Raw genomic sequence first — 21,647 nt, 5'->3', positions numbered from 1 at the left:
ACTGTTAAAAGGACAGTATTTTGTATTTTCCCACCACATAGTGCCTTTTTATAGCTGTTACCTTCAGTTGTTTATGAAAATGTGTATCAAATATGACTTGAAAGAAATTTGACTTTGTAATTTAACACCTAAATTGGGACTCTGTCTCTTTAAGAAACACCTATGCCTTCAGGAAGTCATCACAAAATCGCTCCTCTATTAACCTTTTAACAACATTTTACCAGCGTTTCACCAAGAAGTGGCTCGTATAATGCACAATTTCACCAGATGTTTGCTAATTGCTGCTGGCTAGTCTGAAGGAGCTGCTCTGTGAGGTGGAAGCTCGGAAACTGCAGCTCTGAGGAGGAGCTTCGTCCTAGAAGGCGGTGCTAGATCCACCCAGGCATTTTGCAGAGCTTTATGGTCGCCACGGGCGATTCAAGGATTTCTCCAACATGCATGAAACAATCAAAACAACACCCCAGGCATGTTTTTGATGAGGGAATAACATCATAGCAGACTATTTTACACAATACTGCCTCTAAAATTTCTCTGAGCTTGAATTGTACTTCTTAAGATTAAAGTCCTTTTCACATCAATTTATTTGGTCTTATACAGAGGTGAAAGTAGTTTGAATTCTTTACTTTTGTTCTATGACAAAAAAGTGAAAGTGAATATATATATATAAAAGCTAACTGGGTAGCTCTTGAATTGCTGCAAAATGGAGCCATATTTCCCTCAGCCTACTGGCTGGCAATATTGACACCACAAGATGCCATGAGATCTAAATTCTGAACATCATGGCAGGGAGTGCGCCAGTTTTCCATGTCTGGCATATAACCATTCATTTTAGCTTTTAAACTGATTATATTGATCTTTGTTCAGATAGAGGGACAATCAGTAGGCCTAGCATCATGACCTGTTTGTTCTGAAGATCCTGCAGCTTCCACTTCGTCTTCCTGACATGGTGCCTCCTCACCCTGACTCTTATGGTGAGGAACCACAGAGCTCTGTTAAGTTAAAAGCACATCTTCTGAAGTTGGGATATTTTACCTCTAACAGGTTCCAGAGGAATCACCTGAAGTCAGACATTGGACTGGAATTTATTTCAATGTCATTTGTGAATGTTAGCTGCTCATGTCCAACAGTGGAGCTATAAATGATAACCAATGAGGTCATCATTTTGGAGAAAGTCTCATCAACATAAAAAGAGATGAAAATAAATGACATGCTTGATGGAGCAAAAGCCTTTCAGACTCTGAGCTCAAAGCAAGATGCCAGAGAACACCAAACATTTAAAAAAAAAATTAGACAATTAATTTAATTTCACATAATTATCACGGTAGAAGCCACATGTTGAAATATATTTGTCCTATTTGATGTTTGTTGTCAATGACATACTCACAGACGAACGAGGTAATTAGTCCAAGTTTGTCGTTTATTGAACGTTCAGAAACTACAGCGGCTGTAACGCGCCACAGCAAAGGTACACAAAGATGAAACAACGTGAACAGGTGATCGACTCAAAACCACTCATACCTTTTTACTCTCCGTCTCTCTTTGTCATTTAAGCACACCCGTTTGCGTGGCAACCACAAGCCGAGCAGAGATTACGTTAAAAACATAACATTCAGCCCCTTACAATATTAGGTTTTCAGGTTTGATATTTATTTTGCGATTATTAATAAGCGCTCTCATGAACACAGAGGTGGTTGATTAGCTAATGTTAAACTTCTGTTCTGCCAGTCAGTCAGTCTTTGAGTCCCTTTTTATTATTTTGGTAATGGAACGAAAGGTACAGAATTGCGCAACACCTAGTTGAAACAATAATTATTGAGATTGTTATGGGGGTGGGTCATTAATTTAAATACGTTTATTATTCTTTAATAAAGTTACAAACGTTTTGGATCTTAGTGAATATTTTGATAAGCGCGTCAGAAGAGGAAGTGGTGGTCTCATCGTCCTGGCGTCGTTCAGTTTGTCACCTACTGCTGAGATCGACCCAAAATCTTCCGCGATCGACGTATTGAGCACCCTGATCTAGCATAACACGAACAGTTCAGAAACAATATGAAATGAGGTGGGGGGTGGGGAAGGAGCTATTTATGAACTGATTACGTTGTGTTTGACTTAATCAAACACAATTAAGTCTTTGATTAAGTGCTAGAAGTGATTAGTTCTAGAGAAACTAATCAGTGACTGCTGATTAATGGGTGCACCCAGTGATTTTTTTTTTTTTTACAGCAGACAGCCGCTCCCCTCTCTTGCAGGTACTGAGTATCCCCGCTAAATCAGGTACGCAGTACCTGACCGTACCCCTGGTCTTATATAAACAAAAACTGTTTTGATTTGACTGATAAAATAATATCTAAGTACACAACTGTTATCTTAAAGTTAATTTTATGTGGCCGTCTAGAATAGTTACTGCAGGCAGGATTTGACCCGCGGACCTTAAGTTTGACACCCGTGTAATAAGTAATGAAATTTTGTTTTGTTTCGGGTTTTTTTGTTTTGTTCACTCATTAAAAAAAGAGTTTCCCCCCCTGGTAAATTTGGTGTAGGTGATTGGGGCATTTATAAATTAGTCTTTTAAATCGGGAGCGCGCGCTGTCAGTGGACGCATGCGCGCGCTCCGCGTGCGTCTGTCTCGCGGTGCCAGCTCTCCTCTGGCTCTCGCGCTGCCTTTTAAAGCAAACTCTCACAGTATGCTACTTCCCACTCGGCCAGACGAAGGGACGCGGTGCGGAGCTGCTGTGTCTTTCATCCAACCCCTCCTCTTCCTGCCGTCACCCCCATCGTCCTCGTTTAGTTTAAGTATTTAGCAGTTTGTTTACACAGTTAGCTTGTTTCAGTCATGTATCGCTTTTTCGGAGAGCTGTTGAGCCGCTCTGCGGGAAGTGCCCTGGCCTCGGGATGCGTTGACTCCGCTCTCCCGGTGTCGTCCTCGCTGATGCTGGTCCGCCGTTATGCCGACGCGGCGGAGCAGCCAGACGACCCGAACTTCTTCAAGATGGTCGAAGGGTTCTTTGACCGCGGTGCCACTATCGTTGAGGACAAGTTGGTGGAGGACCTGAAGACCAGGGAGAGCTCCGAGCAGAAAAGACACCGTGTTCGCGGCATTCTGCGCATCATCAAGCCGTGCAATCACGTCCTGAGCGTGTCGTTTCCGATCAAGAGGGATAACGGAGAGTGGGAGGTGGTGGAGGGGTACCGCGCCCAGCACAGCCAGCACAGGACACCATGCAAAGGAGGTAAGAACCGAGTCAGAACCCGCTCTTCTGGCGCTGTTGACGGCTAGCTTTAGCAGGCTATGTAGCATTAGTTAGCAGTGACGTTAGCTTTTTCAACAAACTTCATCACAATCCAGCAGGTGTTTATAGTGCTTCACAAATTCACATATTTAATTTATTTTAAGTGAACACAACAGTAGCTTTTAGAAGAATTAGCAGTGTTTTCTCTCTAGTGACATAGTTTACAGTGACCTCTCTGTTTGTATGTAGCTGCAACAAGCTGTGAATGAGTTTGTACTTTAACTTTTATTATAAACATGTTTGAACATGTATATAAAAAGTTGTAGGATCTGTTTGAAAGAGCATTAAACACATTTCAGGTGATACCAAGATCATCTGAGTAGATTAAACATTGTTGCCACATTTATAAATTTGACATTCTTGGGTAATTTATACTCTTAGCTTAATATTAAAATTAAAAGCTGTGTCCCACAACAGAAACCTTAAAAACTAGCATAATGTTGTCTACATTTACATGTTACCATGACAATTGTAGCCAGAGGTAGGTAGACTAGCCAAAAATTATATTGAAGTAAGAGTAGCAGTACTTCAACAGTAACTATTTTATCTGAACATCTTATTTAATTTGTGAAAATTGTCATCAGACAAACAAAAATATAACATAATGTGCAACTTCTATAATTTTTTAGATTAAAATAAAAAAAGGAAAAAGAAATTAGATCATTACAAAGTAAGAAATTCAAATAGAAAATTTTTTTGCTACATGACGATTCAAACTTTATTTTTAGAGGAGATTTCATACAGTCAGTTCAGAAGTCATGACTTACAATAGATAAAATATATCTTGGAGGAACAGTGCAAAGTATTTCCAGTGACAATCTACCATTTACTGTATATTCACTTGACCTTCAAATGGCGCAACAGGGTGAACAGAACGATAATGACATTAGAACAACCATGTTTATAAACATGTATAAGAAATCTCACTGTAAGATGTGTATCTGGTGGATATTTGACTAAATTAAGGAACTTTATGTGGGTAGAGCATCCAGGAAGTGCACTCAATTAAAGTCTAGCTTTGAAATAATATTACTTGGAGTTAAAAAAAAAAAGGTATGTTGCTGTAAAACTACTTATGTACAGTTGGTGGAATAAATATTAATAATGTTAATAATTACCTTTTTTGAGCCAAAAAGTTGACTTTGCTGGAATTGAACAGTGAGAATCTCAACCGTTGGCGTCAATACATAAGAAAATTATATATTTTGGGGGGGGATTAATTGTTGCTTTCATTTAGACTTTTACTACATTTTTAGCATGTCAGATTCCAGTTTTTCAGGTTGAAAAAGCATTTGCTCTCATGTCAGATCAGGTCATACATTAATTTCTACCCCGGGATAAATCAGACATTCCTAATGTCAATTAATGACGTTCCTCAGATCAAAATTTGACTTTTAGGCTATGTCTGCAACACAAAGTAAATAAAACAAATGACACAGTGAAATCTGGGCATGTTGTAATTCAAACAATGGGGATTTTTAAAACTTCCACCCACTTCAGCAAATAAGAAGCTGGTCGTGAATGAATTGTTGTCATAAATCCAGCAACTGGAACAAAAACGTGAGCTGCAGAAACACAGGTGGTAACATATTTATTCATAATGTCTTCCAAATAACACATATTAAGCCTCTTTTTTTCATGAATGCAAATAGGCTGTCCTCCTGGTAAAATGTCTTCCAAATACTAACTTCACCATGCAGCAGAATTGCACTACCAAAGCCCTCTTTTACATTGCAACTTTATTTGAAGCTGATTTTAAGTAAGCACATTAAGGGGACAAAATCTCCTCCTGAATCCTTTCAGTCAGATACATGTTAAGGTTGTGAGCAGTTATGAGTTACATGTATCAAAGTATAATGAGATTTTAAAAACTTGCTTTCAAAATTGCTAAAATATTTTCCATCATAATGGCTTCAAATCCTTTTAACAAAATGCCAGCGTCTCTGGAGTTGTGTCCTGCTGCATGGAGCACAAAGTAATGCTGCTCTGCCGGCTTAAAGAGAGCTCACATATTTGCATTTCTGACAAGAAAGACAAAATTGGCTTTCTGGAAAATGTTCCAGTTGCAAAAACACAGTGAGTAATGCTGTAGAAACTAAAGCACCACCCTTTTAAAGCTAACGCTGTTTGAAAATACAGTTGGCAAAGTGCAAGCAGCCCTTGTGTTTAGCTGCAGGCTTGAAGCAGGAACAGATAGCCTGATATCAACTTGTTGTATCACTATGCTTTAAAATAATACACTGAAAGCACTGGAAAGCTGTGTAAACTAAATGTAGGTGTTTCTATATTCTTGCTTCAAGTATCCTGGATTATTGTACCAGTATGTTTTGTTGCTAACACCAGTTTACAGTGTTGCATATTTTATGCTGGCCCATGGTTTCACTCATCAGGCACATCATTGTGACTGATGAGTCATGTGTTAACACATGACTTAACATGTTAACACATGACTCACTGTGAAGTACTGCTAGTGATCAAAGTGGCTCTGTTTGTGTATGTTTTGCCTCATGGATGCTTCGTGGTTTGAATTTTGAGTTTCAAAGCAGCAGTAATTTGAGCTGGGCTAATTGAAAAAAAAGACGTGACGTATGGGGAGGAGGGTTGGTGTTTATATAGGCGCTCCTATTTGTCAGCAGAGTTGCTGGAGGGGAGGCAGGGAAAAGAGACACACCTTTGTGTTTGTCGGCCTTTCAGAGTAGAAGTTTCATTGCTGGGGAGAGAACCTAGAGCGTTGTAATTTTCTAGATTTACTCTAAAAAGCATTAGTATCAAAACTGTTTTAAATTGCCATTTAACCCTTAATGCCACAAGGCAGAAATCTATTGTTTTTCTCTACTAAATGACTGAGTAGTAATGGGCGATCCTTTTGAATAGCTACCACTTTGATTGTCTGTCTGTGTCACAAAGTACAGTAGTCTATAAAAATCAGTGGTGTTAGAATAAATCTGTCTGTATCTTGAAAACCTACAGTGAGCTGGTCGTGATCCTGGTTTACATTAAAAGACCCCAGTTTTAAAGCAAAATATGTGGTTTTCTGTATCCCATGTGCCAGTAAGTTAACAGTTAATGGTTGCAGAGGCAGGTTGGACCAATCCCCAGAAGTTTTAACTTTCCTTTCTCTCCGATTTGTTAGAGATATGTAGAGAATTTGGCTACCGACTGATTGGCCAGGAACTCAAATGTGTAATCTTGATCAGTGGAAATACCATGCTGAGTGTCAACTGGCCACACTGACACTATTTAGCATTGGGGGACCCGAAGCTAGACATGTTCAGCATCAGTGAGATGTATAAAAATGAAGCTTGAGAAAATATAAAAATGTGATGATCTCATGTTGACACATTTCTGTGATTTATTCAGGCTGTTTCTCATAGAATGAGTATTTACAGGAAAGATAATAACTATATTTATTGAGGAAGTTTGATTTAAAAACTTGGTTTACCATTTTTGATAACCAAAAAGTGTTCAAAAATAAAGTTGAAGGAACTATGGAGCTGTAAGAATAAATCCTAAACTGTTTTTTCTACAAGTTGACATTTCTGGGGTTCATTCAGGCTTAGTGAACAACAGAAAATCTGGACAGTGTAGAAAATTTCCTTTGTATTTCTTTTGAACCATCAAAGCCTACTTTCTGTAGTAATACTTAATTGCTAATACAAAACGCTAAAGCTAGCTTTGTAGTAAATTAGTATTTGTTTTAAATCTCTAAGATTTACAAAATGACCTAAAACTTGAGAAGTTTGGTGTCAGATAATTACTTTTTTTCTTTTTAAAGAACATTGGTTCCTGCCATCACTAAACCACTACTACTGGAAATAAATCCTGTACTTTATGTAGGACTGCATGGTCTAAACCACAGGTGTCAAACTCCAGTCCTCAAGGGCCAGTGTCCTGCAGTTTTTAGATATGCCACAGGTACAAAACACTGGAATGAAATGGCTTAATTACCTCCTCCTTGTGTAGATAAGTTCTCCAGAGCCTTGCTAATGACCTAATTATTCTATTCAGGTGTGGTGCAGCAGAGGCAAATCTAAAAGTTGCAGGACACCAGCCCTTGAGGACTGGAGTTTGACACCCCTGGTCTAAACAAATAATTTTTCTTTACTCCGCTGAAGTAGCCGACAGGTTATTGTTTCTGGTTTGCTCAACTATCAAATTGGGATGCAATAGCATGACTTTCAGGCCAGATCTGTTGATAATAAGAACATAAGCAGCAGTTGTTATCTTTCATATGGTTTAATGATTGATGCATTGTGCAGACCCTTGGCTACGTTCAGAGCAAACTACAAAGTGCAGAGGTTGTTTTTGCACTTCAGTGCAGGTGTATGCATGCAGTCAGCTGCCCCTTTAAGATCCAAGGTGACTGACGGATGTCAAACTGGACAAAGCTGCTTTTTACCAGACCTGTAGGGATATGGGTGGTGCATGTTTAGTTTTACATGGGCTGGAAAATAATCATCAGTCAATAAGTCTGTGTGATGTTTTATATTGTTTGCTCATGAGGAGTGGGTTTATTCTAGTTTGCTGAAAAAAAACATAGAAAGTAAGTCTAGATGTGCATCAAAGATCAGGATTGGATCAGCAGGTCGGTCCTGCAAAAGCTGAATTAGATTTCTGACCAATAAATGCTACAAAGCTAGTTTATTCCAAAAAACTTGGGGATATATGTTCTTGGAAAATATTTTTTCTCCTGTTTTCTTCACTATTTAGAAGAAGACTAATTCAAAAAAAGCCAGAAAATCCTGATAAGTTCCTCTCGACTTCCAATTTAATCAAAGTTGGTTTTGAAGAAGTGTTGCCCTTTTAAAATAAGTTATTGTATCAGCGTTTTAGCTTTATCTGGGTACATTATACCTTGATAAATAAAATATCCTTTCATGCTTATTGTGCCACAACTATGAGGAACACCGAAAGTTATAGACAATACAAAAAGAAAGACCTTCAACCTTTCAACAAGGATTTAATAAAAAAACAACCCAAAGAACAGAATCAATGGGAAATGACACCACAAATGCAAAAAAAAAAAAAAAATCATCTGAAACCTAAACTTTAATGTATCCAAGATTAGATTATTTTTTCATAATCATTGGTGGGAGAAATATAAAATTAAGATATAATAATAATGTAATAATAATTTAATAACTACATTTGGTAAAAGTGATGCTGCAAGAATATGATGAAAGTGAAGCAGTAGTGATAAAAAAACAAACACATGAAGTAACACTACATACAGAAATTGTTTAATTAAAAGTACTGCATTAATCCCAGAGGAAAACTAAATGTTGTAACTCATAGAGAAGCGAATTTGTTTTATGTGTGTTTGAAGTTCTTATTTTCTCTTCTTGCTCTCTGTTTGTGAGTTTTGGTTTCTGTATCGAATCTCCGACTGGAGAACCAAATACTGGAAGATAATCTCACTTGGTTAGATTTTGACCTCTTTGATGAGGTTGCAATATTTCAATTGCTTTCATTTATGAAGGATCTCCTGTTGCAATCTGTGTTGCATCATACCTGAAGAAGCCTCTGACTGAAGACAGTCTGTTGTTGTATGACACTCATGAAGAGTGTCATGCTTGTCTATAGTTTTCTTTTTTTTAAAATTTTTTATGAAGAATCCTTCTTTGCACAATAATCTGTAGATAAAATGTTGGAGTCAACACATAAATATGCTGAGCTGTGAGAGTCTTAACTATAAAAATTAATTTAATGAAAGTACTGAAGCATTAAATTATGATACGAGATATTTTAACAGCCAGATTCTGTTCTTTATTTTAGAAAAATGTGTTTTCCGATCTGTTTTATTTTCTGTTGCTATGGTGGGCTGCATGTTGGGTGGATAAACGGATGGTTGGATGTGTGGGAGCCATGTTTTTTGTTTTTCTTCTTCTTCTACTATTTAATTTGATCAGCAAGCTCTAAATTGTCCTCTGGCTTGAGTCTGATCTGCTGATCTTTGGATGAATGGAAAAGAAGAAAGGAGAGCTGCAGCTGCTGCGCTTTGAGAGATGGCGCTTTGTTTTTGATCCTATTCATTCTTATGCTTATGATTTTAAACTGTTTTCCAGTAATGACACACAAGGAAAGAGAGGCTCCTACAGAAGCAACACATAAATATGTAATTACTTGAAGCCTTTTCTGGTTCTGACCACACATAATCAACTCTTTTAAGCTTGACAAAACGACGCGCTGTCTCATGTTCATGCAGGACATCCTTGGATTTCGCTCTGGTTGTGCTATTTCTGTAGCTGCTGTTAAATTACACTCACACAGGCAATGTGCCATTAAGATGGAGTAGTTCGAAACATCCACCCTGGTTCTTATGATCTCATTACAGGGCACTTGTTGCCATAGTAACAGTAGTAAACGCCAGACAACAGGAAGCGACGACTGTAGCTTGAGGGATGGGCTCGGATAGGAGGGCAGTGATTGGTTCCCTCAATCTCCACCCGTGCAGCAAAGTACACCCAAGTGCCGACTGATTTCTGACCCCTATCTGGTGTTGTGTAATCATTAGCAACATAGGGTCCTATATTCTGCCTTCATAGCTTCCTATCAAATCTGTTTGACCCCTTTTTTAATGAAAGTTTCAGAAAAAAAACAAACATTTTCTTGTTTTAGAGCTTTGAAACAGTTTCTTCTCATTAAGCACAAGAACTGATATTGGTCTTTTCTACCGGTGGTTTGTGTTATCAGGTTTTCTTTTTATGGTGGCTCTTTCTGTAACTTTCTCCTTGTTACTGTGTTTCCTCCAGGTATCCGTTACAGCACCGACGTGTCTGTGGACGAGGTGAAAGCCTTGGCCTCTCTGATGACCTACAAGTGCGCTGTCGTTGGTAAGAATTCAAGTTTAACCTCTGCCGACCATCACCTAAAGCTCCATACATTGCATATGTTTCATCACTGCATTTTTATATCATTGGTTGTATTAATTATGCTGCTCTGTACATAGTTGCTCTGCTCTATTTCTTGCTCTTTACACACTTTCTTTGGTTTTCCAGATGTGCCATTTGGAGGTGCCAAAGCTGGAGTAAAGATCAACACCAGGAACTATTCTGTAAGGCAGCTAAGACTTCATTTTCTTATGTGTAGAGAAATAAGTGTTTAAAAGGCAAGTTTTACAACTTTTTGTATGCAACTCTGTTAAGGTTGTGACTCATAAAGGATGAAGTAATTTCAATGTAGTTGAGAAATTTGTCAAAGAAAAAATGGAAAAAGGAGTGAAGGGCATAAAATGTTCAAATATGTGGTGCAAACTTGCCAAAGAGTTATGATGTTACATTACAAACATGAAATTCAAAGTGTAACACAATGTCTATCCAAGACAAAAGTGAAAATCTTCATCAGGTGAAGACTCAAATATTTGTCTTAAAGCAGTGTCTTGGTGACCTAAAGCACTGATAGTACTGCAGTTTGTTTGCTTGAAACGATGTAAATGCAACATTTTGTGCAGGATAATGAGCTGGAGAAGATAACCAGGAGGTTCACCATTGAACTGGCCAAAAAGGGTTTTATTGGTAAGTTTCTGAAATCTTTTGCTTTGGGATAAGGCTTACTGGGTTCAAATCTTAGTGTGAAGGATATGAATGATATTTCCATTTTCTTCTCTCTCTCTACTTATTCAGGATAAAGTCTACGTTTCTAAATTTTTGTTTAATTTAATGAAAACCTCAATTAGATTTTCAGAATATTTACAGAAGCTCATTCTTACAGATTTTGGGTAAAGAAGCGTGAGCCTGCTGAAAAGGCTGCCTAGTAAATGCACCTCTTTTTGCATGAGTTACTGAATCAGTGTGTCGTGGCTTTGAGGAGACGCGTCTCTGTCTGTGCTGCGTCATTGAGTCTGGTGTTTCGTCTTTCTTTTGACTCCATAGATTCTCTGTTGGGATTTATATCAGGTCCATTTGCTGGTCCATCAAGCACATTAACCCAGTCATAAAAGTGTGCTGTCAAAAGGATGTTAAATCCTGCTGAGAAATAAAACCATCATCTCCACCTGAAAGGAGGATCTTTGTGCTCTGAGCTGCAGTTCAGTTCAGATGTTTTGTATCTTCTTTCATCCATTTAACTTTCCAATAATCAGTCCCTCCAGGAAGTTGTGATTCATTCATGATTCATTTATTAATTTCTTATTGCAACAGGCTTACGTGGATTTGCAATTTTCACCAGTCATCGCAGCTCTACAGCAAATCTGACTATTCACCGCAATGTTTCCTTCCCCTCTGACCAATCACCGAATTTTGACCAATCCACTTCTGATTTAACTTCCTACGTTTCTTGAAAGCCGAACCTGTAAGATGAAAGCATGTGTTGCTCAACGGTAACATTTGCCTGGTTACATGCTGCACAGTTAACCAATCAAGTGTATCATATTAAGCTACTTAACAAGATCATTACCTATTTTACATTCCTTGGTAGTTAATTAATTGCAGAAATAAACCCAATCCTCATTCATTTCAGTGCAGACATTGTGCTCATTGTTGCTTTTTACATATTTAAAGTAAATCTTTGTCACGATAGAAAGAGCAAAGAGTCAGGGAAGAGACATTAGGCCAGAGGTCAGCAGCAGGAGGATGATGCAGGGGCTTTTCAGGTAAAGAGGGATAATAACTTGCTGAGAAAAAGAGAAGGAAAGGAAAAGTTATGTGGAGCAATTTTAACTTTTCCGTATGACCAAAAATAAAGCTAAAAAAAGTCACAACTTGGACTGCAACTTTTTGAAAAAGGTGCTTAAAATCAGTAATTTTAGGCCACAACAATCATAAAAAGACATTGCAACACCCTGGAGAGACTGAATAATATTTAACTTTTTAAATAAAATTACTAAAATGAATTGAGTTTTCATTGATGATCACATTTAATGAGGTGGACCAAGTAAATAAATTTACTTGATCAAAGTGGAGAAAATCACAAACCTCTGAGACGGAGATTCAAACAAACAAAAACAAATCAAAAGGGAAGAATTGGTAAGAAGAAAAACATGCATACGTTTTTCTTCTTCTTCTTAATTGTCCTTAGCTTCAACGTATACAAACAAATCCAGTGCGCCGGTTCACTCTGGTGATTGCTTCTACGCAGCTTCACTGAATACAGGCAAATATTTGCAGTGTTCAGTTCAAACACATTAGAGCATTTTGTTCTTGGTTATTTGCATCCAGTTTGAAATGTGATCATTTTCACTGTGCAGTTTAAAGCATACAGGCCGTCTTTTCTCCACTCCGCCGTCACTCTGTGAGTCGGAGTCTTCCACACACGCATCACTTACTGAAACTCCACTTCTCCCTCCCTCCTTTCCTTCCTTCCTCTCCGTTCGCCAGGACCTGGCATCGATGTCCCAGCGCCAGACATGAGCACCGGAGAGAGGGAAATGTCCTGGATCGCCGACACTTACGCCAACACCATCGCACACACCGTGAGTTCTCAAACATGCATAACCGATTTGGATGGCGAGTGTGGTGGAAACCTTTTAAAAATAGGCTAAATTAAAAACAAGAAATGAGTCACATGTAAACCACGAGGGCTAATTTCCTGCCCCTCCCTTCCCAGCTCACCAAAGACACATTCCTCCTCTTTTTATTTGCTCCTTATAGCAGCTTCTGAAACCGAATCCAGAGCTGGCTGAAAGGAGGTTACTACACTTTTCCCTCTCTAACATTTCAATTTGCAAAACTTACACCTTTTATAGCATGGAGAGTTTATAGAAATCACTCACTCTTTTTATTAATATGTCAAAAATAATTGTAAATAGTAATAAGCAAGCAAAATATTTTAAACTTTGAATTATGACAAACTGTTTGACTTTCCTCTCCTTTAAGCCAATGCACTCCTGTCCCCTTTGGTCCAGTTTCCCCTGACTGAGTTTGTAAAGGTGACAGATTCCTGGGCAGGGTAGCTGAGAGCAGAGGATTGTGGGTAGCTTGTACTGACGTTTGTTGAGCTTTATGCTTTCTGCACAGATGGCAGTGCATTAAATTGAACAGCAGTCTCAGTATGCAAAGCATGCGGCACCCAAGTCAGAGCCGACCCCCAAACAGCAGAAAAAATCCTAAAAACTGCACAGTTTCCACCATTCATTCCAACTTCTGTAACATTTGGTCCATATCTGTGCTGTGTTTGTACATAAAAAGGAAATGTAATCGGATCCTCCTTGCATGTGTTCTTAGGACATCAACGCTCATGCGTGTGTGACAGGAAAACCCATCAGTCAGGGAGGAATCCACGGTCGCATCTCTGCCACCGGCCGTGGAGTTTTCCACGGGATCGAAAACTTCATCAATGAGGCGTCCTACATGAGCATGGTGGGCCTCACGCCGGGCTTCCAGGACAAAACCTTCGTCATCCAGGTACGCTGAGGCTCACCGTTTAGGGTTTTTATTTTTGTAAGTTAGTGTGGGCGACATGGATTTATAGTTTTATTCTGATGTTTTGTGGTACTGGTGAGATAACTATAAACATTATAATCTAACACAAAAGCATATTTGTAGGTAACTGTACAGAATGAAGGAATAAACTTTTGTCATATAGGAAGTTGAAATAAAATTCATAGGCCTGCCACAGGGTTCGTTGAAATCTATGAACATGCTTGAATTTCAATTTGGTGTTTTCAAGGTTTTGAAAGGGCTTGATATTCAAACTGCACAGTTTTGTAATAACATGAAATGTAATGATATTTAAAATTTCCCTAAAGCACATTGAACTTTCTGGTTAAACGAATGCCTCGGCAGGACAGTGGATCGCTGAAAACCACAGTCAGAAGTTTCCTTTCTCTGTTCATGGAAAACGATGACTCAGTAAGAGAGGAATGAGTAAACAGAAGGAAGAGCCTCCCTCTACAGCTTTCTGCAGCTCAATTTGAGTTAGAAATCTGTTCTTTAGTTGAAAAGTCATCAAGTTTCAAGTGTGTTCAGTAAACTCATCCCTCTGTCTGAAACACACGCCGTTGTATCGAATGTGTAAGGAGAAGTTTCTGCAGATGCAAACAGTGAAAGCTTTCTCCGTGAATCTCACTTTTATTCGTCTAATGAGGGTTTCTGGCACACAGACCCGCTAAACATCAACACATGGGTAGAAAACCCCTCAGCAGTGGCCTCTGCTGTTTTCCCAGAATGCCTTCTATAATTATCGGCTCTCTAGACAACAATGCAACACGATACGCCGCCCTGATGCATTTCACTCAGTAAAATGTCCGCTGGGTGGCTGCAGCTTTACTTTATCCACATAGACTTCTGGGTTCACTCAAATATCAGTTATCTGGTTGATAGATTCTACAGTTTTTACACTTTTATTTTTACATCAGTGAAAAAGGATGACGTTTGCAGAGAGGCTGTTTCAGTGACGAATAACGGAGAGGAGGCTCCTGAGAGTGAAGTCGTGGAGACAACAGCTGAATCCTGATGTGGATTTTTTTTAAACCTAATCCTCTTGTTTGTGTCTGAGGATTACTTCACTCTTAGATTAGTTTTCCTAGAGATTTAACATGAGAATTAATCGAGCAGATCTCTTGTACTGTGTTTTGAATTTTAGCAAATAAAACATTTATTTTCTTATTTAAAAAAGGAATTGAACTGTTTATTTGCTTCTTTCAATATATTTCCAATATAGCATGAAAAGATTTAGTTGGTTAAATGAAAAAATCTGCAGAATGTGCTAATTTCTTTATTCGATTAATCAATTAATGGTCAGAATAATTGATTGCTAAAATAATTGTTGGTTGCAGCCTTAGTGTTATTGCAGCGTTGCTGTGAGTCGGTGCATTCTGGCATCACTGAGGCTTTACGGAGGCGCAGGTTGCTTTGCTAGGGCATTCATCGGCGTTACTGGGTGTGGCGTCTCTCCTCTTCCTCTTGACGATTCGCCATATTGGTACCTTTGGCAGTGTGGGAATGTGCCAAGTGCTGCAGGAAAATGAGATCAGCATTTCTGTAAAGGAAGCATGAAGTCCTCTAAACCTTCCTCAGTGGTTACATAACTGATCCAAAGCTGAGAAAACGTAACATCTGGCTGTACAGCAGAGAGGCTGGATGGACAACAAATGCCTCATTCTGTTCCTAACAAAAGAAAAGAACACAAAAGATTTAATTTTATGAAAACACTTGATTGAAAACTCATAATGAAAATTCATAATGACTGAAATAGATTCTGGACGTTACGAGTCATTTATTATCTGTTATCTGTGGCTCTTTGAATGGAGTTGAGCCGGATGATTTCTACGTTTGAAAATAAATTATTAAAAGAAACAACTTTTTACTGATGCACTTTTTTTTATTAAGCTGGAATTGTCAAATGATTTATATTGTAGCTGGAAGGTAAATTTAAAAACGCATTTATAAGTCTCAGCACTTATAAAGAACTGAGTATTAACTGTATTAAGCAGTAGAACAATTTGGAACCAACTTTGGCCACAAGAGGGCACCAAAGTATTTAGTATCTGAATTTAGTTTGGCTGATTCAAGCTTCAATGATGTGAACTTGTTTTCTGTTGAAGAGAATTGAATTTTTTTTTGTCATAATTCTATATCCATCAGTTATTAATAACTTTTCTCTACAGGGTTTTGGTAATGTGGGTCTCCACTCCATGAGGTACCTGCACCGGTTCGGTGCCAAGTGTGTGGGCGTTGGTGAGATTGATGGATCCATCTACAACCCAGACGGCATCGACCCAAAGCAGCTGGAGGATTACAAACTGGTACCAGCAGCAACGCCTTACCTTCCTTTACTTTAGATTGACCTTTTATTGTGAATAAACATTAAAATATATCTGTTCTCCCCTCTTTGCAGCAACATGGCACCATTGTGGGCTTCCCTGGAGCCAAGCCCTACGATGGGAACATCCTGGAGGCGGACTGCCACATCCTGATTCCTGCTGCTGGAGAAAAGCAGCTCACACGCAACAATGCCCGCCGGATCAAGGCGAAGGTAAAACACTCGTTTCCACTAATAGTTGATGTTTTCTTTTGAATTTACATTAAAGATGAACTTTTGTTTCTGTCAGATCATTGCTGAGGGAGCCAATGGACCCACCACCCCAGATGCAGACAAGATCTTCCTGGAGAACAACGTCATGGTTATTCCTGTGAGCAGACTTGGAATCCACTGATATTTTACTTGCATTAAACAAAATTAAATCTGCCTTCATAATTTAATTGGTACACATTTTATCGACAAGTGTCTGTCACATCGTCTCTTTCTGCACTCATTGAAGAAAAGACTTTGGTTACAATTTTTAGTTTTTTTCAGTTAAGATGAATGGCTTTCTTTCTGCGCAGCTAGCACCTTTTTAGTCTGAGGTAATTCACGTTTCATGTTTCCCTGTTCAAATATTTAAACAAATCACAAACCGCTGCCTGCATCAGAAATGAATTTACCTCGACTCAGAATGATTGTGATTTAATTGAACTAAAAATTCCCAGAAGGTGTTTTCTTTAGATGGAAAGACAGAAAATTATCTATCTTTGTGTGGATTGTTATATGTAAATATATGCTGTCAGATTTTCAGTTGTATATTAACCCTGTTAATGTTGAGAGTTGCTGTGAAAGCAAAGCTATTTAGACACAATTTTTTTGTACTCTGGATTTTTATTTCTTATTTCTCTTAGAATATGTAGGATATTGAGCCCAAGAAATGTTTTTGTTTTCACTTTCATTACGTTTTACTTATTTAAAATGCATTTAGTTTGTTTTATAACAGCAGATGACTTTTTTCTAGTGTTTATTTTACTTTTAATGCTAACCTTATTTATATATGCATATAAACAGAGACAAACACACGAGGGAGTTACTTACTCATGAAGAAGTGACTTTTTCACTTCATTTTCAATAGTATTTAATGCAAACTGTTTTTATTTAAAGCTCCTGTTTGTAGTTTTAAATAATTTACAGACAATAATTTCACAGGAAACTTTTTATTGAACAGAAATCAAATAAAATTTGAAGCACATTTTTGGTTGCAGAAGACATCTTGTTCACAACAACGATCAGGACTACATGATGATGAGGTTCTTCCTTGCAGGACATGTACCTGAATGCTGGTGGTGTGACTGTGTCGTATTTCGAGTGGCTGAAGAATCTCAATCATGTCAGTTATGGGAGACTGACCTTCAAGTACGAGAGAGACTCAAACTACCACCTTCTCAGTGAGTACAAAACGCTCCGCAATCCTAACATAACCTCCAGCATATGGTTGGGGGGCAGGGAAAAGTTGAGACAAAAATATTAAAGGGTTGACTTATCAGTAGAATATTACATCAAAAGTCATTAGAAGAAGAAGAATGACTAGAAACTGTATACGGTACTTAGCACTGCTGTTGTCATGGTCTGTCAGTTTCACCATTATTGTGACCGACCATTTTTTTAAACCAGCTCAAAAATTTGTCCCTTTTTGTTTTTTTGCCTTGAATCACACATACTCCAGTTGTAGGACATAACATAATGGTGCCTGCTTCTGTTTCCCATGTATAGCAAACAACAGTTGGATCGGAGAAGGCTTCTTGTATAGTGTTGCGCCATTTGTCTACAGACTCAGTGTAAAACATGTATTTGTCTTCTTCTCCTTTCCTGAGAGTGACAAACAGCATCTCTGGGTCCTTTTTCATTTGGTTTTTCCGTTCCTTTTTTTTGGACCATGATGATTTTCCAAAAACCTTGAATTTTTTAGGCATCTACATAAAAAAAAGACAAGAGACTTGTATTATAAGTGAAGTGGTACTTTGGCATGCTAAAAATAGTCAGTTTAATTTTCTATGTAACATAGTGTATGATGCATTTGGACTAAGTCATTTCAAACTGTCAGAGATTGCATCTGCGTCTGCTTTTTTTTTTTTACTTGATCAGGGCTTCAGATAAAGTTAGCTTTACTTACCTGTTCGGCCATCTTTTACTGTTTATGTTTCAAAGTAATTTGTGGTGAAGAAAAACAGACTAATAGCTGTATCAGTAGTTTCCTGAAAACACAGAGAGAAACTTCAGAATATAACTCAAAAAGCTAGTTACTGCATATGAGCAATTTAAATTTGAACCTTTACTGTTGTTGTGGTAAAGGATTACTGTTTGTGTTCTGAAGAGAACAACAGTGGTTACATATTTTGCTGTTGCTTCCCTGGTATGGTGAAAAAGTTTCATATCCTTATTTTTGTTTTTTCTAAATTTTAAGGTTTTTTCAAAGCAAAACTGGTTACTTATTTTGTTTAGTTGTATTATGATTACTTTTTAATGTTTCAATGTTCTGAAAGTTCTTATTTCTTTAAATTATGATTGTCTTGGTTTGGTCTGTACCTGTGTTGTACAGCAAGAACATGTATAATAATGTAATCAAAGATGTAAAAGTAAATGGAAATCCTCTTACCCAGTGCTTGAGGTAGCTCCACAGTGTTGGTGTTTCTTTCAGGCCTTTTCCTGCTTATTTATACCTTCTCTGTTTTGCATAGCAGCCAATCATATCGGGTTTAAGTTATGTTTCACTATGTATAATAGAGAAGAATAAAATGTACTTTGTAGAACCAGTTTGTCTTGAACTTCCAGATATAAAATGCAGACGTATTGCTGGTATATTTTCATACAGAAAACAACGACTTTGTTATAATAAAGAATGCAGCCCTGGGTTGGGTGACCCGATGTTCCACTTTGTGTCATGGTGCCGCATTTTGATTCACACCTGTCATCCCAGAGATAAGATTACCAACATCTGTATTGATTTTTGGTTTTACGGTGAGCAATGTGGGACAAATGTTTCTACCGTGAAGCATGTGAAGAACTCTTCTGTTTTTTTTCAGGGATAAATGCTGCAACTGTGGTCATTTCTACCTTTCAGCCTTTGTAACTGTCTCCTTGTTATGAAAGCATTTTAAAATGCTCTAAAACTAATCCACATCTTTCTTCTTTCCCTGTTGCCTCCCTCCAGTGTCTGTGCAGGAGAGCTTGGAGAGGAAGTTTGGGAAGCAGGGAGGACCCATCCCCATCGTTCCCACTGCCGACTTCCAGGCCAGAATTGCTGTGAGTAACGTCTGCTCTCCTAAGCTAACCTAAGCTAAAGCAACGTAGACATTTTAAAAGATCTGTACCATAAAATACTGTCTCCAGAAAATGGCCACATTGTCACAAGCTAACGAAGTCTAATGTTAACCATTCATTATGATGTTTTAAGTTTAAAAAACTGTTGCATTTGTTTTGTTTCCAAAGTTACATAATTTAGTGTCTAATAATCTTAATTTGCAGGGCGCCTCAGAGAAGGACATTGTTCACTCTGGTCTGGCCTACACCATGGAGCGGTCCGCCCGGGTGAGTTTGGCACCACAGTTACAAAGGCTGAAGTTATGAACGAAAAGCTCAATTTAAAAAACAAAACCGTTTTTAAATGAAACGCTTTGCTGCAGCTTCATAAACCCTTAAAGAATTGCAAGAAGACTTTTAAAAACATCATTTAAGGCAGCATTGAATAGTATATTGCTGATTAATTTGTTTATTGGACCATACAGGTTTCAGTTTACAATGTTCAGTAAATCCAGTGTGACTTAAAGTTGAAGGAGTAAAGATGGATTCCTTCTTCCTGTATTTGTAGAGTGCTTTCTTGCCTCCTTACATTGTCTGTGTGTGTGTGTGTGTGTGTGTGTGTGTGTGTTTTCCCCAGCTTGCACGTTTTATAGCCTCAACAATATTAAAATTTGATTGAACAAATTTATTCTGTTTTATAAATAAACATTTGGGTCATTTTCTTTCAAACCGCTTGCTATATTTCGCCACATTTGAAATTAGTAAAAGCTGATATGAATTGCAGTGAGGGGGGCCACACAAAATCACTCAGAGGGCCACAAGTGGCCCTCAAGCCTCACTTTGGACATCCCTGATTTATGAAGTAAAAATGTGTAGGAATCTACGCATTTTTCTAGCGAGTCCTATCTGCTGTTTCCCAGTACAAGAGAGCAACATTTTCAAATAATTTATTTTTTTAAAGCTGCTTATTAGTTGGTTTTGCATCAGTTAATCAATAGAAACATTATAATACTGTAGGGAATTCTATTGTTATTTTAAAAATAAATAAGCTTTAACTTCTGACTTTGCAGCAAATCATGCGCACAGCAAACAAGTACAACCTGGGTCTGGACCTGCGGACGGCCGCCTACGTCAACGCCATTGAGAAGGTCTTCAAGGTCTACAACGAAGCTGGGCTGACCTTCACATAAGCACCAACCTGCACTGTTCCTCCGCTCTCCCTGCTAGTCATCCTTCTCTCCAGCTCCCCTCTGCCTCCTCAGACAGCCTTCTGAACATATCACCGTTTACCGCAGCTACCCACAGACACAACCTCACATTTCCACTGCGATATCTGTGCAGCCGCAGAGGCGCCGCCCTGTTCTCAGAGTTGGAGCAGACATCAGTGTTTGTAAAGAGAGAGAAGACTCTTTCCCTCCCTCTGCAGCCCTGTAGGTGTTCGTATTGTAGCGGCCATGTTCACGGCGCTCCTATCGTAGTAGTTGAATGCATGTGTAACCTTGGTGTTGCAGCCGTTTTTGATGCCTTATTTCAGGAAGAGATTGCACCTCAAAGGGAGCCGACCTCTTCAGTCTAACGTTAATTATAAGGGATTTAGATTTAACTCCATGTGAATTAGTTGGATTAGTTTTTAATCTTTCTGGTGAAAAGATTAGCGATTCTAAATTTTAAGGATTCGTTTTTTCAAAAGTGTTTTAACTGTCCTCTTCATATTTCTGCTTCCCTTGTTGCTTTAGCTTAACGCAGCTTCTCTAGACGCCGCCGCCGGCCTCTAGAGAGGAGCGGAGGTTTGGCGAGCGCATCGTGATCACCATGTTAGTTCTCATCAGTTTAACCGTCCTATTGCTGCATTGAAACAAGTTTTTTTTTTTGGAGGAAACTGCTTTTTATTTTTATTGTATTCAAAAATTTTTTTTTGAAACGACAAATAAAACGTTCTTAAAGTGGCGAGTCTTTAAACTTCTTTATGACACTTTTACAGGAATCAGCTAATGTAGGCTTAACATGTACAAACAGAGGTTTTCATGTTGATACTCTGATTTTTATCTAGGGGTGCACCGATAAATCAACCCCGATTTTCTATATTTTGGGAGATTGATGATCAGCCGATACTTGCATCTGAAGTTGATCTTATTGATCGCTGTCTGCTTTTGTTCTGCTGTGAAATATTTTGACTGACGAAAGCACCAGGCTATATCTGCATGTTCACCGTTATTAACCCCTCTGTTGCCAAGTCAGTGACTTTATTGCTATATTTAGCAACATTTCAGGCAAATCAGCAAAAATCGGAATCAGAAGGTCAGACTTTTTAAAGATCTGTAATCGGCGCATCCCTAGTTTTATTACAAAAGTAGGAAAATCCCAAAAGAAAATATC

The 21,647-nt window shown here is 38.3% G+C and overlaps 1 protein-coding gene and 1 long non-coding RNA gene across 2 annotated transcripts; one reads left to right on the top strand and one right to left on the bottom strand.

Annotated features, from left to right (window-relative positions):
* Window positions 1–2,673: 2,673 nt before the first annotated feature.
* glud1b (glutamate dehydrogenase 1b) lies at window positions 2,674–21,218 on the top strand. Its single transcript, XM_028029192.1, has 13 exons — window positions 2,674–3,230; window positions 10,043–10,123; window positions 10,289–10,344; window positions 10,741–10,804; window positions 12,605–12,699; window positions 13,451–13,630; window positions 15,835–15,972; window positions 16,065–16,202; window positions 16,279–16,359; window positions 17,296–17,419; window positions 19,183–19,274; window positions 19,497–19,559; window positions 20,342–21,218. The coding sequence occupies exons 1-13, from the start codon at window positions 2,834–2,836 to the stop codon at window positions 20,459–20,461; spliced, it is 1,629 nt and encodes a 542-aa protein (XP_027884993.1). The 5' UTR covers window positions 2,674–2,833; the 3' UTR covers window positions 20,462–21,218.
* Window positions 17,668–19,172, bottom strand: LOC114151791 (uncharacterized). Its single transcript, XR_003597009.1, has 3 exons — window positions 18,628–19,172; window positions 18,145–18,226; window positions 17,668–17,944 (listed from the first exon to the last, which is right to left on the bottom strand). It is a non-coding gene; the product is annotated as an uncharacterized LOC114151791 (long non-coding RNA).
* Window positions 21,219–21,647: the final 429 nt, after the last annotated feature.

The sequence above is a fragment of the Xiphophorus couchianus genome, chromosome 10 (genome assembly GCF_001444195.1).
Source record: "Xiphophorus couchianus chromosome 10, X_couchianus-1.0, whole genome shotgun sequence".
In the NCBI taxonomy this organism is placed as follows: Eukaryota; Metazoa; Chordata; class Actinopteri; order Cyprinodontiformes; family Poeciliidae; genus Xiphophorus; species Xiphophorus couchianus.
This window is presented reverse-complemented; position numbering and strand designations above follow the sequence as displayed.